Source organism: Protopterus annectens, chromosome 7.part0 (assembly GCF_019279795.1).
Source record: "Protopterus annectens isolate FY-2018-M chromosome 7.part0, PAN1.0, whole genome shotgun sequence".
In the NCBI taxonomy this organism is placed as follows: Eukaryota; Metazoa; Chordata; order Ceratodontiformes; family Protopteridae; genus Protopterus; species Protopterus annectens.
In genome coordinates, this window is record NC_056739.1 from 1,140,300,556 (window position 1) to 1,140,326,338 (window position 25,783).

General features: G+C 43.4%; 1 protein-coding gene across 1 annotated transcript in view; it reads right to left on the bottom strand.

The window, feature by feature from the left end:
* The window catches only part of BLM (BLM RecQ like helicase), a 1,689,823-nt gene that overhangs the window by 1,181,883 nt on the left and 482,157 nt on the right, over nucleotides 1–25,783 (bottom strand). The window contains exons 9-10 of the mRNA XM_044077719.1: nucleotides 5,423–5,455; nucleotides 950–997 (exon numbers count right to left, since the gene is read on the bottom strand). Of these exons, the coding sequence (XP_043933654.1) occupies nucleotides 950–997; nucleotides 5,423–5,455 (81 nt within the window). The remainder of the gene's footprint in view (nucleotides 1–949; nucleotides 998–5,422; nucleotides 5,456–25,783) is intronic.

The following is a 25,783-nucleotide window of genomic DNA, read 5'->3' on the forward strand; positions in this document are numbered from 1 at the left end:
TGGGAGAAGAAAGAAGGAATGCCTCTTGCATAAATTCTACTCAGGAGGGACCAGGATCTCGTGGGGGGGGGGGGGGGGGCGGAGTCTCTCCTAGTTGTGGAGAGAACCCTCTCCATCACCTCAAATGCAGAGGCCAAACGGAAATCCGAGGGAACCCCCAAAGTTGTCAGAGGAAGACCCTTATGAGTTCCCACCACTCCCAGATCCAAGGGGGGAGTCAGAGCCTAACATGTCAAGCGCAGAGGGTCCAAGGGGAAGAGACAGCTCCAAAAACTTTGCAGCTGACACCAAACCCTTGGATCCGACATCAGCGCTATGACTCCAAGAGTCGGCCAGATCCAAAACTGTTTGGGTCAAGCTATTCAGGACAACTGTCTGAGTCAAGGTAACCATACCTGTTGGCTCTCATGTGTCAGCTCTCAGAATCCTCAGATCCGATAACTCTGAAGCCAGGGGTCCGATCAGAGGAGGAGAGAGACTGGGACAAAAGCAGGCTGAAGGCTACCGGATCCAACAGGGAACGAAGCAGGCAAAACCCCCAGCTGAATCTGTGTCTTGAGGTACTTCAATCAGCTTTCTGCTGATCTCAGCTTCAGAAAGGCTCCAGAAGGACCTGGCAGACGAAGCAACTGACAGAGTCTTGGAGGTTGGTCTAGGAAAATGAATGTAGTGGTGTCTTGGGCCTGGAAGCAATCGGCTCTGAAGAAAACCTGGGCAACCACATCTGGACCGTGTCCTCACCTCGTTCAAATCCGATGTCTTAGGATCCAAAGTTTTGGCAGATTTCCAAAAGGGTTCCCTGGGCAAGGAAGAACTGCTGTCTGGGGATCTTTTCTTCTCCTTGTGTCTCTTGCTGGCAGTTTGAGCCCTTGAAGTGGATGGAGAACCAGAAGAGGAGGAAGACGGCAGAAGACCCCTCAGGCTCTTTCTCCTGTCAATGAGAGCGCACTGACCGATTCCAGTGTTAATAGAACAAGATGAAGTCCAGGTGTGAGGCCCCCAAGTAAACAACGCATTCCATGTGGGCATCGGATACAGGAATTTTATGCCCACACACAGTGCATTTTTTAAACCCCACTGACTTGTCAAGACATGGTAAAGGCCAATCACGGAAAATGTTTAAATACAGAAAGGGCTTTAAATATAGCTAACCACTAAAGGAAAAGCTATAGAAAGTTTTTAGACAGAGGTTTCTTTTTTTTTTAGGAAATGGAAAAAGAGAGAGAGAAAGAACTAACTTCTGTGACTGACACAATATTTTACATTTTATTTATTGCCTTCAACAAATGTGCCAACTATCTTGCCATCAAAAGTGACATGGTCCACTTCACTCCCTCTTGCCCCAGTCTGTCAATCCCTTATCTCCTTTGTAGGATGAGAATTAGTACCCCTTTCTACTCCCACAATCAAACCATAATGTAGTACAACACTAATTTACCCATTCCGAATTAGCAATCATACCTCAAGCTAGATAATTTTTCTCCCCTTCAACACCTACTTACACCCCCACAAACTCCAAGCTCAGTTCAATTCTCTGATCATCATTTAATCCCCAGTTCAACATTCCCCATCTCAGTCAAAGAATCTTCCTCTTTATTCCACTAACACTCCAACAAACTTAACATTAACATAAATGCCACCAATTTAACATCCCAAACTAATCCAAGCATTTCTGAAATTATGCCACATCTCATATTTGGTGCCCTACTGCTGTCTAACTAAATACTACAGTTCTCCAAGTTTACCTACATCTGAACACAGACACAACAGAACCACATTCTATTACAGCCACCTACATTGCTCCACTCCAAACCCCACTCAAAACCTAGACAATACCCCGTCCCTAACCCAATGCAATCTCCTCGTGTTTTTGCGCCAATTTCCAAAAACAATATACCAAAAAACACACTAAACCTTTACCCCCTCAATAAATTCCTTGTGTTTACTACTCATCTGACCCTACTAGACACCTGCAACAGCAGCTGGAGAGGCCACAGAAGTACCTCACAAAGAAGATCCTAGGCATTAAACACATGCCTTACACGGACAGATTCAAAAGACTCCAAGCTACTCTCTGTCTCATATCGCCTACTTAGAGGCAATCTCTGCTTGACTTATAAAGCCATGTCTGACCCAGCTCTGTGGGAAAATGCTACATCTAAAGAAATCCCAATCCCTTCACACCACATGCTCCAGAGACCTCAACTTAATTACCACAATCAACAGAATATGCTGGAGGGACAGGTTCCTCACCCAGAGACAACCCATGCTCTGGAATAGACTTCCCATACACGGGGAACAAGCAGAGCACCTCGCTGTCCCTCAAAGAGAAATCTTGATGAGTGGATGGGTAATAGAAAGTTCACCCCGGGGATCACTCCAGTGGCTCTGTTTGATAGAGGTACTGGGAACTAATGTCGGGAAGCACTATGCTAGGGCACTTCTATAGGCTAAGCTTGTAAAGGCTCCAGGGTTATTAGCCTAGTACACACCTATAAACCTACTAATCCACATTCATCTCCTGTGTAGCTACCAAAGATCAAATTCAAGCCCCCAAAACATTGTGTTCATATCTCCACAACTTCCACTTCAAAAATGGTTTAACTAACGCGACAGCATGTTACAGCATATCCATTCCTTCCTTAACACTCACAAACCTGACATATTTGCAGTGACTGAACCCTGGGTAAAAAAAAGGTACACCTAATACATCAAGGACAAATTTTTCCAAAGCAAGACCAAGTAACAGAGTGAGGGACATAATCAAGTCACAAAGCTTATCCTTAAATTAACATATCCAGCCTTCTTTCTCCAAGACAGACACTGGAAAACCTCAACTTTATGACAGAATTTGTTGGGGATGTAGTTTAGGCTATCAAGTTTACTGCTCTCAAACAGCATTTTAAAAGCAGCAAAACCCAACAATGACTCTATAAAAAGTACAGTTTTGTACCTACCATAAATGTAGATGTTAGAGTGCTCATACAGCTGCAGTCATAACAGATGGGTTATCCTGCCGTCAGGCGGGTCCTCCGTCGGCCGAATTCCAAAGTCTAGGTCTGGCGTTGGTTGTCGTTGCTTCTTCCCCGACGTCAGTGCGGCAGGGGTATAAAAGAGGCAGCCGACACCATTTTCTTCACTTTTTCTTGCCCCAGATGTCAGGTGCCCCCAGAAGGAAGGCAAACATAATGTTATGCAAAGATGCAATGTTGATAAATCAAAAACAGTAGTTGCAAGCAAATACACCATAAAAGAATACCCCAAAAAGGTTATATGAAAAGTGTTTGTCATAAGGCCTGTCCTAAGAGGGGATGGAGGGAGGGAAACCTGGACTGCAGCTGTATGAGCACTCAAACATCTACATTTATGGTAGGTACAAAACTGTACTATGCTCATCGTGCATACAGCTGCAGTCATAACAGATGGGTAGAATCCCAAAGCTAAGTAAGGGTGGTAGGCACTAAGTGGTACTAGGAGGGGCAAGGATGCCCTGCAGGACTGCTGTGGCAAAGCCCGCTCTAGACTGAGTATAGTGGGAGGTGACAGTGCTTGGAGAAAGTGTGCACTGAACTCCAGGTGGCTGCTTCCAAAATGTCCTTGGTAGGGACCCCCCTGAGGAAGGCTGCAGAGGTAGCTGTGGCTCTGGTGGACTGGGATCTGGTGCATGCAGGCACAGTTTTTCCATGAAATGAGTAACAAAAGCATATGCAGTGGGCTATCCATTTTGAAACTGTCGGTTTGGAAATAGCCTTTCCTTGAGCACCTGCAGCATAGGACACAGAGTTGCTCAGATTTCCTGAATGGCTTTGTCCTGTCCAAATAGTAACGAAGTTGTCCAGATACAGGTAGATTTGTATCCCTTTTTAGGTACCATTGAAGTTTCCTCATATGCAGCTTTGCACATGGGATTAGTAGGATGCAAGATGCCATGAATCCCAGAGCCTGCAGGACTTTCCTTGCAGTTAGCCTGGTGTAAGTTGCCATTTTTCTGAAGTATTGAGACAGTTGCCCTTGCTTGTCTGGCGTGAGGTAGGCCATCTGGGTGGTTTTATCCAAGCTGGCACCCAGGAAAATTATTTGTTGAGAGGGTATTAGTTTTGATTTCTTTTTGTTGACTGTGTATCCCAGGAAGTTCAACAGTTTTATTACAAACACCAGGTGCTGCAGTAGTATGTCCTTGCTGTCCGCTTGGATCAGGCAGTTGTCCAGATACAGGTAGATTTGTATCCCTTGTAATCTGCAGAAGGCGATTACTGATGCCAGGCATTTCGTAAACACTCTGGGCGCAGTAGATAAGCTAAAGGGCAATGCAGTGAATTGGCAATGGGTTGAACATGCAAGAAATCTGAGGTATCTTCTGCAATCTTGTCTGATAGGGACATGCAGGTATGCCTCCTTGAGGTCCAACGTTACCAGCCAAGACTCCTTGCCCAGCATGGGAAGAAGCTGCTGTAATGTGAGCATCCTGAATTTTGGCACCTGTAGATATGTGTTTAGGTTGGATAGATCTAAGATAGGTCTCCAATCTTCGTCTTTCCTTGGTACCAGGAATAGTCTGGAATAAAACCCTTGGCCTTGTTCCTTTGCAGGTACCTCTTGAATTGCTTTCATGTCCATGAGAGCTGAAATTTGTTTTTGTGCCTCTGCCCTTTGATTTTGTGGCAGGTTTGGCATGCCTCTCATTTTTACAAGGGTGTGAAAGTGGAACCTGTAGCCTCTGTCTATAATGTCCAGAATCCATTTGTCTTTTGTAACAATATGCCAATTTTTTGAGAATAATGTCAGTTATCCGCCCAAAGGTGCTGCCATTAAAGCTTTGCTTGGCAGGTGTAGGGGGAAGTCATTGTGTCTGTTTTCTAAAAGACTGTGATCTATCTTCTCCACCTCTTGGGGTTGTGCTTGCCACTGTCTGGCTCTGAAAGATCCTTGAGGTTGCCCTCTACCCCTTGGACGCCTGTATCTGCCCCTTTGATGTCTGTCCGTGGCTAAGGACCAATTTTTTGAAGGCCAGTTTCTGCTGAAACGTGGAGGCTGTACCTGCAGGAAATCTTTCACTGTTTGCATTGATTTCGCTTTTTCCTCCATTTTCTTTAGCACCTCCTCAGCTTTAACACCAAACAATACATCTTTTTGAAGAGGTGCATCTAATAATTTAGCTTTGACATTATCTGGTAAGGTTTGCTCTTTGAGCCAAGCATGCCTACGTATAACAGACCCCGTAACAGCAGCTCTACATGAGGCCTCTAAAGCATCAAAACCACACTGCAAGGTATGTTTACCCACTTGCTCTGCACCATGCAACAAATCCTGCAACTCTTTTAAATCTGGTTGATCTGGTTGTGTCATCTTGCTTTTCAGCTGAGATATCAAAAACTGTTGATACTTTAACATATGGAACTGACAGTTTACTGCCCTCATGGTTAAAGTGGCAGAGGCGTACACCTTTTTCCCCCACCTTTCTAAAGCTCTGGAATCTCTCTCTGAAGGTAATGGGTGTTTAGCAGTAGAGGCCTTAATTCCCTTGGGACCCTGTGAAATTGTTTCTGGGTCAGCAGTATGGCTTTTATATAGGAACTGGTGAAAATCAGGAACCCGGTAATACCGGTCTGGTTTAACAGGAGCTGGGGGCAAAGAATCTGGATTAAGGCCGGCTTCTGTGTACACATCATCCAATATATCTAAAACAGGAGGAATAGCCAGAGGCCTATATGCTGGGAGTGCAGAAGAAATTCCCTGAGCCTTTTCTTGGAATCTGAGTAACATTGGCCTTCCCAGTGAAAGTGCTCCCTCAATGTATGCACGGTTTCCCCAAAAGAGAAGTCCTCAGGGGGGGAGACAGAGGGAATAGACTCCTCTGCATCAGAGTCTTCAAATGGAGAATAGGCATAACCCTGGTCCTCCGATAGTTCTGAGGTAATAGAAGCTTGATGTGAGGAAGGGTAGTCTTCCTCTAATCTGGGTCTTTTGTCAGAGGGGGGTTGAGAACCCCTGATAAGAGTAATCAAATCCTCAGCCATTTTAAGCATGTGTGTTTTTTAGGCATGGTGCCTTGAGAGGGGGTCTGAGGAACCTGTTTTTTGGTTTTCATGGCTGCTTTAGATTTAGTGAAGGCTTTAACAGAGAAGGAGGAAGGCCTGAAGACCCCTTGAGAAATGGCAGGCCTGTCTAAATTCTGCGTTTCCCCGCCAGGAGTGGCGTCAGTATCTGTAGTAGGAATGGGGGCAGAGGGGGCAGAGGAGCCTGCGACCTCAGGTACTGAAGACACCGGTAATGCATTGTCATCGGTACTCAGGGGCTGCGTAGGCGCCTCGCTGAGTACCGGAGAACCGGTAGTCAGCCTTGGCGTGGTTTCAGTAGGAGGTGCGGACCTCGTATGTCGGTCCTTATCTTTGCGGTTTTTGCTCAAAACTGGAGTCTGAGTATCCAACGACATATTATAATTGAATTTTTTGCCAAAAAAGTGAAGGGCGAACTCCGCCTGACGCTTAATAGTGCGCTTGTTGAATCTAGCACAAAAACGGCAGGCCGAGACGTCGTGGTCTGGGCCTAAGCAAGGTATACAGAAAGAGTGTAAATCCTTATGCGGTATTTGCTTCCCACATGAAATGCAATTATTAACTGTCTGACATCGGTCTGAGGCAAAAAAAGTTTCCCCAACGGGGTACTTAGCTTTCAAGAAGACTTCGGCTGAAATACTTTCGTAAATCTCAAGAGCTGGCCGACCGGCACTTGCGAACTGTTTCTGCTTCGGGCACCGCGCGGCAAGAAAGACTGGAGAAAATGGCGTCGGCTGCCTCTTTTATACCCCTGCCACACTGACGTCAGGGAAGAAGTGACGACAACCGACGCCGGACCTAGACTTTGGAATTCGGCCGACCGAGGACCCGCCTGACGGCAGGATAACCCATCAGTTATGACTGCAGCTGTATGCACGATGAACATCCTGGTGATTTTAATACAACCATTCTCAAACCACCCAACATGGAAGTTTTGGCATTACGTATTTCACAGGGCTTCACACAAGTTGTTACAGAAAATAAAAGGCCAATTAAACACAAGCAATTATTAACTGACGGATCTTCTAACAACATTCCAAAGAAGAGCAACCTCCTCTCCATTCTTCCACCATCCATTAATGATCAGGGTCCAAATTAAATTCTTCCTAGCATATCCAAACACTAAACACTTTAACTTTGGACCAAGATAAAAATAAACAAACAAACAAAGCCCATTCAGAATGAACAGTCTCAAAACAAGTTGTGCCCCCCCCCCCCCCCAGCCAGACAAGAACAATTCAGCTAAGGCTATCACTTTTACCAATAATTTTACTTGAATTGCAATTCAAATCTTACTTACAACTCAAGACTTCCGTCACCTCAATAAACTGTGGGCCCCTAATGACTTGGAGCTCTCTACAATCTACAAGATGAAGCCAGGAGTCGATGGTAAGTTTCCATTCCTTATTTAACATCTAAGAAAGCTATCAAAAATAACTAAGAGAAGGCAAGACCATTTTCCTCAAAGCCTTGCAAAACTCATTTTAAAACCGGAATAAAATAAGGCATTCCCCATCAAAAAAACACTGCATTCCCCAACTTCCCAGGACATCTAACTATTACATTTTCTAGATGAATTCTCATTTCTTCTAACCACCTTCATAGCTTGGACACCTCTAACATCACTAAATAAACTCCAATTTACCCTCTTCTAATGCCATAAAATCAAAGACAATTTAATATTCTTAAAGTTAGTAATGATACTTCAATCAGAGAAGATGACTATCACTATTTATTGCTCTGTTAAGAATCTAGCCTATAATCCCTCAAATTCCTATATAATGTTTGCCTCACTACAGAGTTCTACTAAACAAATGGAAAACCGATACGGTGGAAGCCCTTGACAAAAAACCTCAAAGTCACCTCAGCTAATGTCTGGTCAACTTCAAAACTACCCACTCCTGACAAAACGCATACAAAACTAGTATAAAACCATCTTTTAATATATTCAAACATAACTAAGATTATCATCATGCCATCAGCATGGTTTCTGGTCAAGCAAGAATAAAATGGCTTCACTATATGTACTCTATGTATTACACAGTATGAAGACAGCCATGTTCACAGACCACCTCTGCACTGAGCTTATAACATTCAATTTTAGGTGATAAAACTACCCTATTGTCCTCCTTAAAACTAGTGTCAGTCCTTAAGCTGTTCATGTCCTTCCAAAACATCAGGCACTGCAATGTGCAGTTAAGTTCTACTTCCTCTCCTTTAACTCCCTTACACAAAGGTGTACCTCATACTATGCTCTTAATTCATTACAGTGCCTACTGATCTTCCCCAACTTCCCATAATTCTTTATGCTGACAATGTGGTAATTTACAGAGTTGGCTCCTCTACTCCAAAAACAAAAAGGTCATTCACAGGAAGACCTAGTTCTCCTTTCAAATTGGTTAGCTGGCCACAGCTTCATACTTACCACAAAAAAGGTCGTACTCCTTGGAACCAGCCAAAAACTAGCTAAACTGACACTTAATTGGGCCATATAACAGCAAAAAATGACAACAGAAACAGCAAATACAGTTACATGTTCAGCATACCATCAATGTCTATTGTCCTTTCAGTATCATATCCATCTTATTAAACCTAATACAAATCAATTTTTCTGGGCCAAACAAATCTCAACCCTCTCCCCAGCAGGAAGAACAGCAACAAGTAAACGTATGTTCCATCCGCAGTTAGAATATGGGCACCTTATAAGTGCAGCTTTTCCAAAAACAGAATTATACTGGTTTCAAAACATCAGAGTGTATTTGTTCAGGTTGCACTTACCATAACAGCAGATGCACAAAATCACTGCTACAGCAGCCTTTTGGCTATATGGGCTGTATCGTGCCAAAGATACAACCTCCCAGCTTCACACAGCCCTGGCTTTCTCTCACACTTACACTCTGCTGACTGGCTAGCCCCTTGGAGGGAAATCAGTAGCCAGAATGTAGAAGACTTCAGTACTTTGACCATAACAGAAACCGCATAATCATCCCACACTCACAGATATAAACAGTAACCAAAAACTTTGTATTCCAACTAACTACATACAGAAGTAGGGGGATGGAGGGTGGATGAGGCTTACTGCAGTAGTGAGGAACTCAAGACTCCTACAGTTATCATAAGTGTAATTTACTCAAAAGTACTACATTCACATTCTCTTTGCTGCAGTAGTCTTTTGACTGCAGAGGTTAATTACCAAAACCTATCTAACCTGGGAAGATAAGGGAGGATAAGGACCCAAAAACCCCCTGGAGAGTGGTTCTAGCACAGTCAGTCTTGAACCTGGAAAAGAAATTCATTTCGCAATAATTTGTAGAGGACCATGTTGCCATCTTTAGAATGCTTCTAGAGTCCATCACTTTCCAGTATGCTATTGCAGAAGCCAAGGCTCTAGTACAATGAGCCTTGAAACTACTTGGAATAGACATGCTATGATTGGAGTAACAAAAAGCAATAGCTGGAGAAAACCCATCCTGAAATACTTTGTTTTGACACAGGCTGAACTTTCTATCCCGCCATAAAAATAAACAGCTGACCTATTTTTTTTTTCAAGGACTTAGACCTAATCAACATAGTGCCAGAACTGCTTATGCACTTCCAGAATACATAGAATCCTTTCTCCCAGGTTCTAAAGGTCTGGATAGAACACTGAGAGATCAATGGCTTGATTCAAAGTAAACAATGAAAGAAAGAACTTTGGATATACATTAGGTATGTAATGTGACTATCTCTATCGAAAGCCAGATAGCGTTCACCCACCACGAGAGCTTGCAACTCAGATGCTTATCTTGCAGATGTCAGAGCAATAAGAATTTTCCAAGTAATGAACCATAAATCTGCCACGAGTGAGTTCCCATGGAGACATAATTCTTCTAGCATAAAGAAGATCCCAAGAAGAATCCACCTCTTTTCTAGGTGGCCTCGCATATAAAATCCCTTTCAAGGATTGTTTAATGAGAAACAAAGATGGAGTGGATTCATGGGCAGACATGCTGAAATGGCCACAAGATGAACATCGATTGAGGAGTAAGATTGGCTAGAGCGTAGTAACTTTCACAAGTATTTAAAAAACAATGGTACATAACTCTTACTTCTGCCCTACTTACTGCTTAAGCACAGACTACAAACTATTTTCCATATGTCGATACATGATTTCCTAGTAGCAGGTTTTCTTGACTCCTTTTACCTGCTACATGCCCTCATGGAAGTTGTTGTTAAAGGGTATCATAACTGAATCATCAAGAAAGTCAGTCAGTTATAATAGTTTGAGACTGAGGTATATCAAACACTGCAGTCTTATGTGAGCAGATCCAATCTGTGAGGAAGACTGCAGCTATCGCCCCTAGCAAATTCCATAAGGGAGAAACTGGTGCCTGTGCCTAGTAGGAGTTAAAACAAAGATTTTTGAAAACTCCCTCTGAATCTTGAGAATGCCCTTGTGCATCAGTGTAAACTGTGGAAATGTGTGCATCCTCTGTCTACCTGTAAGGGGTCCTAGAACAGAATCTGGTAAGGTATCTGTTTTAAAAAGGAGGTAAACAGATCTACTTGAGGTGCACCCCAAAACTGGACAAATCACAGGAAGACATTTGTGTAATTTCCAATAGTGAGGGTCGAGCCTAGTCCTGCTCAGCTTGTCTGCAACTGCATATTGCTCAGACGAAATGCAAGATGCTTGGAAGATTAGCACCCTGCACAAAGTGAAAGACACTGTGTGCCTCAGTTAGGTTAAGTGCCACATCACTGCGGTGTTGCCTGTAATCTCATAATGAGCTAGGATAAGAATATTTAATTGCCAAAGTTGATCACCTAACAAAATTAATTTCAAGATCTGTGATAATGAAGGGGGAACAGAAATATGAAGTCATTATGTGTACTTATTTCCATTCACAAAAATTAAATAGCAAATAAATAAGTTTTCTAGAGGTCAGCAAACCAGCATCTCTATACAAGTTACACTGCTGAAGAAACCAAGCAGTAGCAAACACTGTTCTTGTACCATTTCAAAAAAAGCTGAAGTACAGTTGTGTAAAATCTTACCATAACAGTAGTTGTCCCTCAATTCACTGTTGCAGTATTCTTTACATAAGGGATCCCTAACAAAGATAGCGCAACGCCTGGCCAGTATACCATACCTACTGGAAAATACAAACGTCATACTTCTCACTTCTGCTCACCGCAGAAGGCATACTGCATAAAATGTGACATATGAACAAATTAACCTCAGAACCAAAAAGTCTCAGGAGTAACAATGTCCCCAGGGACCAGGAGGAAGTTGTGCAACCAGGAGGAGAAAAGGAAAAGAATCCCTGGCCAGGAAAGCAAAAAGAATAAGGCAGAGCAGGAGGAGGAGGGAAACTGTGAATACTGCAACAGTAAGTAGAAGAACAACTACTGTTATGGTAAGATTTTACATAGCTGTACTATCTTTCCATATCACTGTTGCAAATGTTCTTTACATAACACAGCATACAAAAGCTCCACAGGAAACTTGGTACGAGGAAGGCACAGAAGTGCCCACCAGAAACCTATGCAGGACAGCACTGGCAAAGCCAGGGCTGTCCTGCATAGCCCTAGCAAAGCCAGCCTTTGCTCTGGAGACAGCATACAACTTAAGTTTAATGAAGGTATGGACAGAAGTCCAAGCAGCCACCTCAAGGATGGAAATGGCGACCAGTCCATTGTAAAAAGCTACAGAGGAAGCAACAGTTCTGGAAGAATGAGAATGAGCCTTTACAGAGTCAGAAAGATATTTTCCATGAAAGCAGTAACAAAAATAAATGAAAGGCCTTAGAGATCCAGGAAGAAATGGTTTGTTTAGAAACGGCCTATCCCAAAGACGTGGGACAAAAGGAAACAAACTTGCTCAGACTTGCAAAGGGCCTTAGTCTTATCCAAACAATATCTGAGCTGCCTATGCAAATCCAAGGTGTGAAGGACTTCTCACTAGTAGACTGCAGAGAAGGAAAAATGAGGATAAATTAATAGACTAATTAAGAGAACTCATTGACCACCTTGGGAATAAAAATGACTAGTATGAAAAGAAAGCCTGTGCCTGTGAAAACCTAAGAAAGGAGGAACAGTCATGACAGCCTGAAGTTCAGAAACTCTTAGCTGAAGTAAGGGACAAAAAGAAGCGTCTTCCATGTACGATGTAAAGAAGCTGAAGCTGCAGACTCAAAAGGAGCCCAAGTCAATTTTTCAAGAACAAAATTAAGGTTCCAGGAAGGCAGATTAGGTTTCCTGGAAGGCCTGATATGAAGGCCACCTTTAAGAAATTGTTTGACCTCAAACCTAGAGGCCAGAGGAGGCATCAAAGGCAGGCAAACAGAAATAGCTAAGAGATGAGCTTTAACTAAGAATACGCCAACCCAACATAGAGCAATTCACACAAGACAAAACCAAAGGAACCCCCACTGAAAAGGGATCCTGATTAAGAGAGAGGAACCAGACAGAAAATCTTTCCACTTGGACAAATGATTTCATGGTCACTGGTTTCTTGGCCTCCTGCAGAACCCTAAGCACGCCCTCAGAAAAGAGGTGCCTAAAAGGGATCAAAAATATCACTCACAGTGTCAGTATGGACAGGTGAGAATAGATAAGAGACCCCTTGTCATTTGTGAAGCTCCACTCGGTGTGGTGAATACCCCTAAGTGAAGAGGAAACCAATGCAGTATGAGCCAAAGGGACGCCACCAAAAAGATTTTGTGGGAATCTTGCTTAATATTGCGCAGGACCCTCAGAATCAGGGGAAGGCATAGAGAAACATTCCCTTCCAAGGAAAAGATAGGGCATCCACCTTCTAAGCCAGGGGGCCTGGGACTCTAACAGAAAACAGGAAGTGGTCCAGTCACAGGGGAGGCAAAAAGATCTACTTGTGGAATACCCCACTGATGGACAATGTCCAGTGACAAACCTCTGTGAAGCATTCATTTGTGAGCCTGTGTGCTAGACCTGCTCAGTCTCTACCACTATAATGTGCTCAGAAGGAATGCAAGACAGCCTGGAGAGACACTTGACACTGGACAACTAGATGACAGACTTGAAAAGCGAGTCTGCAAAGAAAGCAACATATTGCTCCCCCTTGCTTGCTAATATACCACACCACTGTGGTATTGTCTGTGAAAACTGAGGGACCCGGGAACGAAAAGCTAGAAGATCCAACAGGAGAGCTCTCATATCCTTGATGTTGATCTGATCTCTGACCTCTACTGAAGAGGCTAGAAAAGACCTTGGACTTTGACGGAACCAAAGGAAGCTCCCCACTCCTTGTCCAAGGCATCCAAAAAGAGTACCAGAGAAGGGACTGGAGGTTGGGAAAAAAGCCCTTGTTTAGTGAATTTATCAGCTTTCTCTCAATGAATTTAGAGTTTGTGACATGAAAGGAAGGAAGGTAGGGAACTAGGAAATCCAGTAGATGACACTGTTGAAGCTACACTGATTCGTGGAACCACTTCTCATATGGAGCCTGGCTAGAGGCAGTTTAGGAATAGTGGAAGCCATGAATTCTAGAATCCAGAAAAATCACTGGCTGTGACTGAAGCCACAGGAAGAAGGGATTGAAAAACAATGATCAGAGAGCCTTGACTGGAGACAGGGATCTTTCACTGGAATGGTCTGGATCTTGGAACCGAGAAAAACATGAACTTGAGAAGGAACCAGGACTGATTTCTGAAAGTTTATGGTAAACCCCAGCCTTTGTAACAGATAAATAGTACACTGGAGATACTGAAGCAGAACCTCAGGGGATGAAGTCTGAATGAGGTCTCCCAGATGCGGAAAGATCTGGACCCTTCTCATCCTGTAGAAGGCAATGAAAGGAGTGAGGTATTTGGTGAATACCATTGGGTTAGTGGACAGGTCAAAGGGCAAAGCAGAGAAATGAAAATGCAAGGAAGAAACAGAGAAACTCAAAGGTGTGTAGGAAGGCATCGGTGGTCTAGAGATACCAGGAAACCCAGGGGAAGAAGAGGAGGGAACAGGGGCTTGAAGGGACAACATCTGAAAGGAAGGGACCTTTTATAAAAGTATTGAGCTGAGAAAAGTTCAGAATGGGTCTCCAGGTGCCTTCCTTTTTGGGAACCAGGAACATCATGGAATAAAAACCTTTTCCTTCCCATGGAGGAGGCACAGCTTGAATGGTGCTCTGAGCCAGAAGAGCCTAAATCAATTCTGGAAAGAAAGGAAGTTGTGCCTGAGGAGGGTGAGGGATGACCAGAAAAGGATGAAGGGATTTTCACACCATGAAATCTCCCTGGTGGGTAATAGACAAATCCCAAGAGCCTTGTGTGGCCTGTAACTGGGAAGGGGAAGGGAAAGACTAAATGATAAAGGAACCAGGCCTTGGGAAAGGGGAAGCAATGTGTCAGACAGAACCTGATTTACCTTGAAAAGAAGGCTTCTAAGAAGTAGGAGTCTGAGTAGACTTTGTTGAGGGTACATGCCCTAAAACACTTTTTACCCACAGGTGGAAGATGAAGTTGTCTATGAACAAAGGTAGATCTGGACGGATAACTTATCTGACCTTTAGGAAAAGAAGAAACACAAATGTTTCAATTTCTGCAGGCCTTGCCTTTATCCTAGAGGGATTTAGAGAGATCAGCAGCAGCAGAGCCAAAAATGTTCTTATCAAGAGGGGGTGTCCAAAAATGTACCTTTAAAATCATCAGGTAAAGGTTGAAGACAAAGCCAAGAGCAGCACCTCAAAACAGAACCAAATGCAGCAGCCCTAGGAGGAGTATTAGCTGCATCATAACTACACAGAGTGAGGAGCCACTTGAGAAAAAGAACCCACTAAGGAAAGAGCCAAGGCCTTCCCTTCTGAATCATAAAAGTCAGAAATCACCTAGCAAGCCTGAGAAAGAATGGCTAAAACATATATGGTCATACAAGTCTGATAATTAATAGCCCTAAAAGCCAGGGTTGTTAGCGGTATAGACCTTTTTGCCTAGCTGGTCCATTGCTCTACTGTTATCTGAAGGATGTAGTTTAGTAGATGGCAAAGGTAAAGAGGGTTTGTCAGATACAGGCACTACACAAGGATCAGCAGGACACTTGTACAAAAATGTGCAATCATCAGGCACTTTGTAAAACCTGTAATGGTTTCTTGGGAGCAATAGGCTGAAAATCAGACACAACAAAGGCTACTGAAAATGTATCCAAAAAGGAAGCAAAGACTGGAGAAACAGTACAGGGTTTGGGAGACTCCATCTGGAGGAGTTCATAATACCTCTTTTGAAGATGAGACACCCAAGAATAGGCCCATTTCAAGAATTACATCATGAAGGAAATAATGTCGCAAAAAAAAAAAAAAAAAAAAAGTTCCTCTTAAAGGAGGATTTGAACTAATGGAATCCTCTTCTTCAGACCCATAATCCAAAAGCAAAGGGATTGGAGAAGAAAATGCCAACTACTCTTCTCCAGAATCCATATCCACCTCAGAGAACTTCCTGCTCTCTAGGCCTCTTAGAGACCAGGGAGGGCAGACACAGACTCCCCTGAGGTGACTAAGGCCATTAGGGTATTAAACAACCCCTAAATAAAATCCTGCCATTCACATTGGGGATCTTTAACAGCATGGGAAATTTTTATTTATTTTTTTTCTTACGAGGGACATCTGCCTGAAAAACCCTAGGAGGTTCGGACCCTTGCCGACATTCAGCCAAGGTAGTAGGAACCTCTTCCTTGGTCCCGTAGGTATAATCAGCTGAGGTTCCCCCTCAACATTCAGAACAGATGTTTGTAAAGCCTTCAAGGACGTGCAAGACGTTGGATCCATGCAGGCATCCGATGGGGATGCGGCAGACGAATCTGAAGCAACAACCGGAAAATGATCTGCGCTTTCACCAAAAAAGAGAGAAGTGCAGGGGAGGCAAAAGAGCAGCCAAATCAGACCAGAGTTTTTTGGCCTTTTTCTTGGCAAGCGGCTGACCTTCTGGATAGGAAGACTCCTCCAGAGTACCTTGTGACAAGAGGTTGACCCACTGATTCTCTAAGTAAATCAATGAATTCAGTAAATTAACACTGCAGTGTAGTCTGGGGCAGCATCTAAGAGCTTACACATTCAGAGCTCTGATGCAGGTACATACCATCACCACCATGTAAAATGCAATATTAAGTTAAAAAAAGTTCTCTCTTTTACACAGTGGTTTTGTAGACTCTCTGTTCCTGCAGACCCTCTGGACTCAATCAGCACCCTGTTAGGAACAAGGAATGGTTAATTACATTGGCAGAAGTTGACTCCTTTGGGGAACACTGACATGGAAGCAAGCAGTGACATATGGTGTACAAACAGGCACTTAAGGGACCAGTTTTGGGATTCTTGGAGGCAGAAAGGCTTGGGGATGAACAGATATGAATACATGTCTTTGGTAAACAATCAATAAAAAATAAACAAGGAAAAAAACACAGGACCAAGCCAGGCTTCATCTGTACTGATGTGATTTTTTTTAAGCTTTATATAATACAACAGTACTAAAAAGGAACAAAAAATACATTATTATTAACAAAGCTAATTATACGTTCATAGACAAGTACTTATCTAGCTTCCCTTGAAAGCAGTTTTAAGGCTAGCCAATTTTCCTTTTCGTGCTAGAATTAACCTATCTTACTTGGTTAAAGTCTGGCCTTACCCATCCCATGGCTGATAATTATACATTACCTTTAATGTGAATAACTAGGATCATACAATAGATAATTTGATGGGATAAAGCATGTAGGAGCTGTCTTTGTCCATTAGTAGTAGTAGCAGCAGTACAGGGGGGGAGTGCTATGCTGAATATTCTGTTTCCCATCCACAGATCAAACTTGTACTTAAATATGGACAGGGATGAACTTTGTTTTACGTGGATGAGGAGTCTGTCTCAGAGCAGCGGTATAGTCTGCGAGATATACCCGACCCTCCAGACTGTTACGGTGATGTTGCAGAAAAAGGTTTATATCCCTAGACCAAGCATTTCCGATTCCATCTGACTTGCTGATATGCAGCAAATCCATCAGTACTGGTTTGGATTATGTATCAGTATTATCAGAAAATGAGATTCACCACAGAGATGCACATGACTGCATGTAAAAGAGCATCTGTCAAGCTATTAGACCCATTATAGAGTACAACGCCCCTTTTGGAATGTACCTCACAAGACATCTGCAGCAGCTGGAAAGGCCACAGAAGTACCTCACAAAGAGGATTACTGGACTCAAACAAATGCCCTACACTGACAAGTCTCAAAAAACTCCAGCTTTACTTCGTAGCATATCGCCTACTCTGAGGTAATCTCTGCCTAACATATAAAGCTGTGTCAAACCCAGAGCTGTTGGACATGCTACACCTAAAGAAATCCCAATCCCTCCAAGCTACATGCACTAGGGACCTAAACCTTGTCACCACAATAAACAGGACATGCTGGAGGGATAGATTCCTATCCCAGAGACTTCCCATACTCTGGAACAGGCTACCCATCTATGTCAAGCAAAGTTCTTCATTAGCACTCTTCAAGAAAAATCTTGATGAGTAGATGGGAAATAGGAAATACACCCCGGGGATCACTTCTGTGTCTCTGCTCGTCAGTGGCACAGGAAAATAATTTTCTTGGGTGGAGTAAGCCAGGGAACCATGTTGGCTAGGCTTACGTAGGCCCGTGGGCCGATAGCCTAGTACCTACTTATGAACCTATTAAGTGTTAGAACAAGGTCTAACTGGTCATCCTGGCATCATTATGTGTGGGCAAATAAATGCCAGAATTCAGAAAAAGTGGCTACTCAAACTCACAAGGGGAAAATAGAACAGTTAAGACAGTCAGTTCAATGACCTCAATGGAGAAATGTCATGTGACCACATGGGTCCTGAAGTATGCATGCCATCTGCCACCAACGAACACACACACACACAGTGTGCTGCTATGAGCACATCTGAAAGCACAGATAAAACTGCACAACAAAATCCCTACTATACTTAAAACAGGAAGAAACAGGTGCATAGAACAGAAAACAGGAAGGGCAAGGACAGGAATGAACGCATGCACGGTCAAGGAAAAAGGAAGAGGTATGTGTTTTTTTTTGTTTTTTTTTTGGGGGGGGGGGGGACAAGTGCCCAATTTATTATATTTTCAAAAAGCTTTACAAGGGAAGGAAGAAGGAGGAAAGTGCTGATAAAGGAGAGCATAAGGGGGCAAGCAGGGGCAAACAAACCAACACTACGACTACTGAATCCTACACAACTGCACTTTATAAGCACTTACATGAGTGCATGGATCGTGCTATCCCAAACAGAACCAAGACGCTATCCTCCAAAAAAAGGAAGCCAATCTGGTGGTCTCCTGCCATAAACAAACTGTACAACAGAAGGAAGAAACTCTTGCAAAAGAGAGTAAAATCCCACGAGTGGAGGAGATCCCTGGTCAGCCTCAGTAAGAAGCTGCAATCCTTGATAAAATCTTCCAAAGCTAGTTATGAAAACAAAATCGCCACTGATTCTAAAGACAACCACAAAGCATTCTATAGCTATGTCAAGAATCTCAATGGCAACACTCAGATCTGCTCTGAGTTACAGCACAATGGCACTAAATACACAGACCCAACTGATATTGCCAACATCCTGGCAGATAGATTCAGTGATAACTTTACCCCCCTCTCACCCCCTAAAGAGCCCATCTCTACACCGGAAGAATGCAAAGTTCCTGTAATCACGGCTGCACAGGTAAAAACCACACTCTCCAAAGCCAAGAACACAGCATCCATGGGAACAGACAACATCCCAGGCTGCGTTCTACAAGAACTACAGAACGAACTGGCACCCCACCTAAGTACCATGTTCAATCATAACCTCATCTCAGGCTTTGTGCCTGCTGAATGGCGCACAGCAACGGTTATCCCACTTCACAAGGGGGGAGACACCACGGACGCCGGGAACTACCACCCCATTAGCCTGACAAGCCTGGTATGCAAGGCCATGGAACATATCATCATGGAAATTATAAACAAAGACATGGGTAATCTCCAAACTCTGGATCCCACCCAGTTCGGGTTTGTAAAAGGCAGATCATGTCTTCTAAATCTAATAGATTTCTTTGAAGCAGTAACCAAAGCCATAGACAAGGGTAAGGTGGTTCACACAGCCTATCTAGATCTTGCCAAGGCTTTCAACACCATCCCCCACTCTGGAACTATAAACTCACTAAATTAGGTATAAATCCCTATGTCACAAGATGGGTTGCCAACTGGCTCACTGACAGAACCCACACTGTGAAAGTAGCAGACTCCAAATCCGACTACAGACCAGTGACAAGTGAAGTACCACAGGGTTCAGTCCTGGGTCCTCTCCTGTTTGGCATCTACCTCTCTGAAGTTCAGGCTAACACAGAAGGTCTTTGGCTAACGAAGTTCGCAGATGACTGCAAACTAGGAGCCATAATTGAAACGCCTAACGATGTGGACATCCTACAAAAGGGCTTCACTGAGACAGATGCCTGGTGAGCTTAAGCTCAATACCAAAAAGTGGACGGTCATCCCCTTTGGTAAAAACTCTGTACCCATGAACTACAACATAGGCGGTAGTATACTTAACACCGAAAGTGTGATAAGAGACAGACCTTGGGACACAGGTGGACAGTAGTCTCTCCTTTGATAATCACATTGCCACAGTAGTCAGGAAATCCTTCTACGTGGCACACCTCATCACAAAAGGTTTCTCATCCAGAAAAAAAGAGGTCATTGTTCCCCTCTACTCATCACTCATTAGACCCATTATAGAGTACAATGCCCCTTTTGGTATGTACCTCACAAGACATCTACAACAACTGGAAAGGCCGCAGAAATACCTCACAAAGAGGATTACAGGCCTCAAACAGATGCCCTACGCAGAGAGTCTAAAAAAAACTCCAGCTTTACTCTGTCGCATATCGCCTACTCAGAGGTGATCTCTCTGCCTAACATACAAAGCTATGTCAAACCCAGAGCTGTTGGACATGCTCCACGTAAAGAAATCCCAATTCTTCCGAGCTACACGCTCTAGGGACCTAAAACTTGTCACCACAATAAACAGAACATGCCGGAGGAATAGATTTCTGTCCCAGAGACTTCCCATACTCTGGAATAAACTACCTATCTATATCAAACAAAGCTCCTCATTAGCACTCTTCCAGAAAAATCTTGATGATTGGATGGGAAATAGGAAATTCACCCCGGGGATTACCTCTGTGGCTCTGCTCGACAGTGGCACAGGAAAATAATTTTCTTGGGTGGCAAAAGCCAGGGTACCTTTTTGGCTGGGCTTGTATAGGTCCCAGGGCCGACAGCCTAGTACCTACCTATGAACACAAAGTCCAATGGTGAGATGCCGACAAAAGTAAACATAGAAGTCCTAGTTTACTTCGGTTAGAATGACTTAATGACTCTTCAAAGTAATGCGATGTGGCAGGATCTTAGGATTCTCCTCCCTCTCCACATTACACTAGTAATCCTTCTTTCTCAACCCCTCATACAGGTCACATTGGTCCTGTAGAGAAAGCAGTGAAAAGGACTGGAAGAAACCATTAAAACTAGAAGGGCCTTCAAAAGGCTTGAAAACACAGGATCATAGGAGAGTACTAGACTACTGACTCAGAGGTCATTTTAAGTCTAGCCATTCCATCCCAATGTAATACCATAGAAATGCAATCAATACCCAAGATTACATTTTGTGATGACTGCCCATGTCCAGGAGGGCTGTGAGTGCTATATCCCTGCTAAGAATTTATGGTGCCCCATCCTCTTGAACAAGTTCCTCCTGAACAGTGTCAAAGAGGTGCTCTGTTTCACAAATTAATAGTCTGCTCCAAAGACACGGCAGTTGCTGGGAGATAAATCTGTCCCTCCAGCATGTCCTATTTAAGTTGCAGGCCATATTTAGGTCCCTGAAATGGGTTAGCCCTTGTCCTGTTTGATTTACAGATATGCAGCAAGTTCATTAGGTTTGGGACTTGGATTGCTCTCTAAGCCAGGCATAAGTCTCCCCAAAGAAGTCTACATGATACGGAGTATAGTGACAGGGACTTTAGTTGGTCTGTGTAAGGTACACGCTGGGGCCCCCTTGATCTTCTTTGTTAGAAACTTATGAGGCCTCTCCAATTGCTGCAGGTGCTTTGTATGGTACATGCCGAACGGGGCATTGTACTAAATTACGGCCTGGATAAGTGCCGAGTATAGAGGAGTTATAACCTCTTTTGTTCTCAAGGCTATGCCTATACCAATCAACTATGCCAGAAAGATGGCCTTCTTTACTACAGTAGACACACTGTGGTCGAAGTTAAGGTCGCAGTCAACGTCTGATCCCAGGTAGCTTAACACTTCATGGGTACTTAGGATATTGTTGTTGATCTGATAGTATGAACGGACATTGTTTGTGCCGAAGGGAATGATGATGTATTTCTCTGAATTTAGTTTGAAACGTGACCAATACACCAGTGATTCATCTGCGCGAGTCTCTCCTGGAGTACATGGACATTATTTGGGGATTCCGTGAATGTCCCCAGTTTGCAGGCATCTGCAAACCTGTTCAGCCACAGCCCTTTAGTTTTGACCTGAACTTCTGAAAAGTATTTGTATCAAACATTAAGGGGTCCAGCACTGACCCCTGTGGTATCCTGCAGGTAACAGTTCTGCAGAATAATACGGAGTCGCACACTTTAACAGTGTGTGTCTGGTTTGTGAGGCAGTTGGCAACCCATCTTACAACGAAGGAGTTTACATTCAGTTTGCCAAGTTTATCGGTAATGCCTGAATGTGGGATTGTGTCAAAAGCCTTTGCCAAGTTAAGGTATGCTGTGTGCACAGATTTTCCCTCATTAATGGACCTGGTCACATTTTCAAAAAAATCCACCAGATTTAACAGGCAGGATCTGCCGTTGACGAAGCTGTATTGAGTAGGACTCAGGGTCTAGAGATCACCTATGTCTTTATTTATGAGGTTCATAAGGATACGTTCCATGGCCTTATGGAAGAGGGTAGTCAGGTTTATGGGTCTGCTGCTAAGCCACCTCTGTGGAGGAGAATAACTGTTGATGTTTTCCATTCCGCAGGAACAAAGCCTGTGGTTAAGGCTATGATTGAAAAGGGTACTTAATGTTGATGATAGTGCAAGCCTGGGATGTCATCCAGTCCAACAGAGGCTCTGTTTTTGCCTTAAACAAGGCTTTGAGGACCTCATCTTCAGATATTTAGGGTAAGGGGGGGTTGTGGTAAGTTAGGAACGGATAAGGGAGTGAAAGTTTCATCAAGCCTATCCACTTGCAGGTTTGCCATCTCTGTGGAGTCAGTGTGTGAGATACCATTGGTCATTAGTTTTACACATGCTTGGGTCCTACTTTTTAGGCTACATGCTTAGCTGTAAAAGGCCTTATGGTTATCCTTGGCTGTACTTGATAAGTTTCTCTCAAAGGAGCCCTTAGAGGATTTGACAAGTTGGCTTATTTGCCTGTTGAGGATAAGGAGGGTGATTTTCCACTATTGGGGCCTTGCCTTTGTTTTCTTGGACAGCAACGTTTTGGGTTTATTGTAATGTTTGCTGATACTTGATGTCCACCATGGCAGCTTGTTTTTACTTGTGGCTCTGTGGCTTTGATTCTTTCTGGTACAGCTGAATTTATACACTTATGGAAGTGATTGTACAGATCTTTAATGAAAGCTTTGGGACAGTTACCACTTCCAGCTTGGGCTGGGGCTTGGAATGCATTTATACCTTCACCTAGGGGGTATAGTTTGCCTTGAAGAAGTTTTTTAGTCTGATTTCACCCTTTGAGTTCTGGTGTTAGTGCCAGCTTGAAGATGATGGATTTGTGGTCAGTTTTATCAAATGCAGGTCCGTCTGTTGCAGCAGTGCATCTGTTTGACATGCTGGTGAGGACCAGATCTAGAATGTTTGTTCCCCTTGTTGGGATATGAACAATTTGTTTCAAGACATTTGAATTAAAGTCAAGGAACTTTTGCACTAGCAAGTTAGGGCTAGCATAGGTTTCCCAGTTGATGGTGGGATAATTGAAATCCCCTACAACAGTTCAGTAAAATTTGGATCGTCTCCAGTCTGGTCAAACAGGCGTCATGGGTGTTGTGACCCATGGAGGGGGATCTATAACTAGCTATGACTTGAATAGGGGTCTTACCCACCGTAACCTGGACTTGGAGCAACTCCATGGAATTGTCTAATCTAACTAGATGGGAGATGAATTTATGTCCAATATAGATTGAACCACCTCCTTTGGTTTTCACATGTTGATTGTGTGGTCTAAAGGTCTGGACGTCACTGTAACCTTTGTTCTAGAGAATCTCCGCATATTAGATTTTTGTTTGATTTGCACTATGTATAGGAGTAATGGTACTATGTGCGTATGTAGTGGTGGGTGAGTTGACAACCTTTTCTGCATTACTGTTTTGAGTGCAAGAGAGCATGGAGTCAAGATTTGTGGTGTAGATGCATCTATCACACTCTGTACTACATTGAGTTAGTAGAGGGTTGTCGGTGTACATGAGGCAATTGCTACATTGCCTCAAGAGACCCAAGTGAACAAGGATGGCAGGAGAAACGAGGGTGGTCCAACTGTCTAGTGGCGGCATTTCAGATTCAATCATGGATGTGCTCAGTGGGTGGATATTTCAGCCTTTTGTTACTGATGGTTTAATAGGTTACAGATTACTGGCAGCATTTCTTGACCAGGAAAGCACTAAGGATAAGGGTTACCCTAGTGTGCTACAGTTGTATCTAAGGGAAAAATTGTTGAATTTAACTGTCCGGCTTTGTCGCACAACTGTGGGTTACCGAGTGGTTCTGCTAAACAGGCAAACAAGCAGAAACCTACTCAAATGCAGGGCCTAAACACCAAAAGCTAAAAACTTGAAAAAAAACTTTTACCAGATAGGATCCAGTCAGCACAATCCTCTCACTAAAGCACAGAGAAGTCCCTTCCAATCCAAAATGGCCTGGAAAACGTGCTCAGAAGAAACATCCATTAAAGAAATACCCAGATGCAGCAAGCCTGTATCTGGACTATACTATAGCTACTAGCTACCCTAGCTTCAGCAGGAAACACTAGAGAATGTTTAACAGCAGAAAAATAGCAGTGAAACACTAGCCAGAATGGGATACAGCTTTTTTTTTAATACCCCCTCATATATTCAGTCAGATTTACCTTCCATACTTTTATCTGCCATACCAGACGACTAGCCTCAGAAGTCTTTTCAGGCTTATATTTTAGTCTCTTTCTTTTCTAATGTGTGAAACTTTAAAATCTATAATTTTTCTACCACTTAATTTTAGATGGAGTATTAGCAGTGTCAGAAGTGCAACTGGTAAACACACTCATCTTTGGTGCAGAAGGCTGTGGGTTATTTTCCCACAGCAGGTAAATGGACTGCTGACACTGGAGTGCAGCATGGGGGGAGGGGTTCTGCGTGCCTGAGTATGCTGTCTTTTGGATGAGATGTTGATCTGAGGAACAATCTGGCTGAGTTGATGGTAGCACATGTAGATGTAAAAAGATCCCAGCTATCAAAATGAGTAAGGGAAGCTCCCATATACTCTAGCCAAAATTTCCCGTAGAAGAATAAATACCACCTCCGATCTCCCCTGAAAACAAGTTAACCCTGTCAAAGGATAAACAAATCTCTTCAAACATTCAAATTTACACCTACCATTCGGTGCCCATACAAAAATCACACTCAAAATGAAAGCCTTCTAGTGCCATCAGTCTTCAGTATGCATAGCTTGATAAGTGTGATGATTTTACTCACAGAAATCATTTAACTCTACTGAAATGAAGTAGAGCTTTATCTTCTCTTAGAAAAAAAAAATAGAAATGTTCTGCAATAATTAAAACTGGAAATTTAGGAAAAATGGGAAATACATATTTTTAAGCAGCCAGAAACGAAGACTGCAACCAACAACTCTGCTTCTAAAGAAGGCTCCCTCTACCTCAGTATGGTCTAGAGACAGCATGAAAATGTTACTGGACTGCTGGAAAATGGAGACAAAAATCACAACTGAGGCTAAAGAGTACAAGATTTAGAAGTTATGTACTCACCATAATGTTCCATCTGAGTAGGTATTCTTCATTAGTCTGCAACCTTTGGGATACGGATCCGATCTCGGATCCGAGCCGGCAACTTTTACCACAGCATAGATCCAAGCTCCTAGCTCCTCCCTTTACCCACAATCCCCTGCCAACCCTAACTGACCTCAGATCAAGTTTGCCCGATATAAGCAATGTAAAAGTGCCCCGGAAGGGGCTAATCCAAGACAGATCCTAAAGGTCAGGGGGAAGGAGGGGGGGATGGTTGCAAACAAATGAAGATACCTACTCAGATGGAACGTTATGGTGAGTACATAACTTCTAAATCTGAAGTAGGAACTTCATTTGTCAGCAACCTTTGGGACAGAGTCCCCAGCTACCCGAATCCTGGGTGGCCTTTATGTAAGAACATTCCAGAGCACTGCAGAGCCAAAGGACGCCCTACCTCTGGAGACAACATCCAGTTTGTAATGGCTGATAAAGGTATGAAATGAGGCCCAAGTGGCTGCGGAACAAATATCATCTAAGGGGACCCTAGATTTAAAAGCCGCCGAAGCAGCGATGGCCCTAGTAGAATGAGCTCGAACCCCCTGAGGTGCAGGCCTTCCCGAACTCTGATACGCTAAGAGGATACAATTAGCTATCCACCGTGATAGTGTAACTTTAGAAATTGGCTTGCCTAAACTTGTTTTGGCA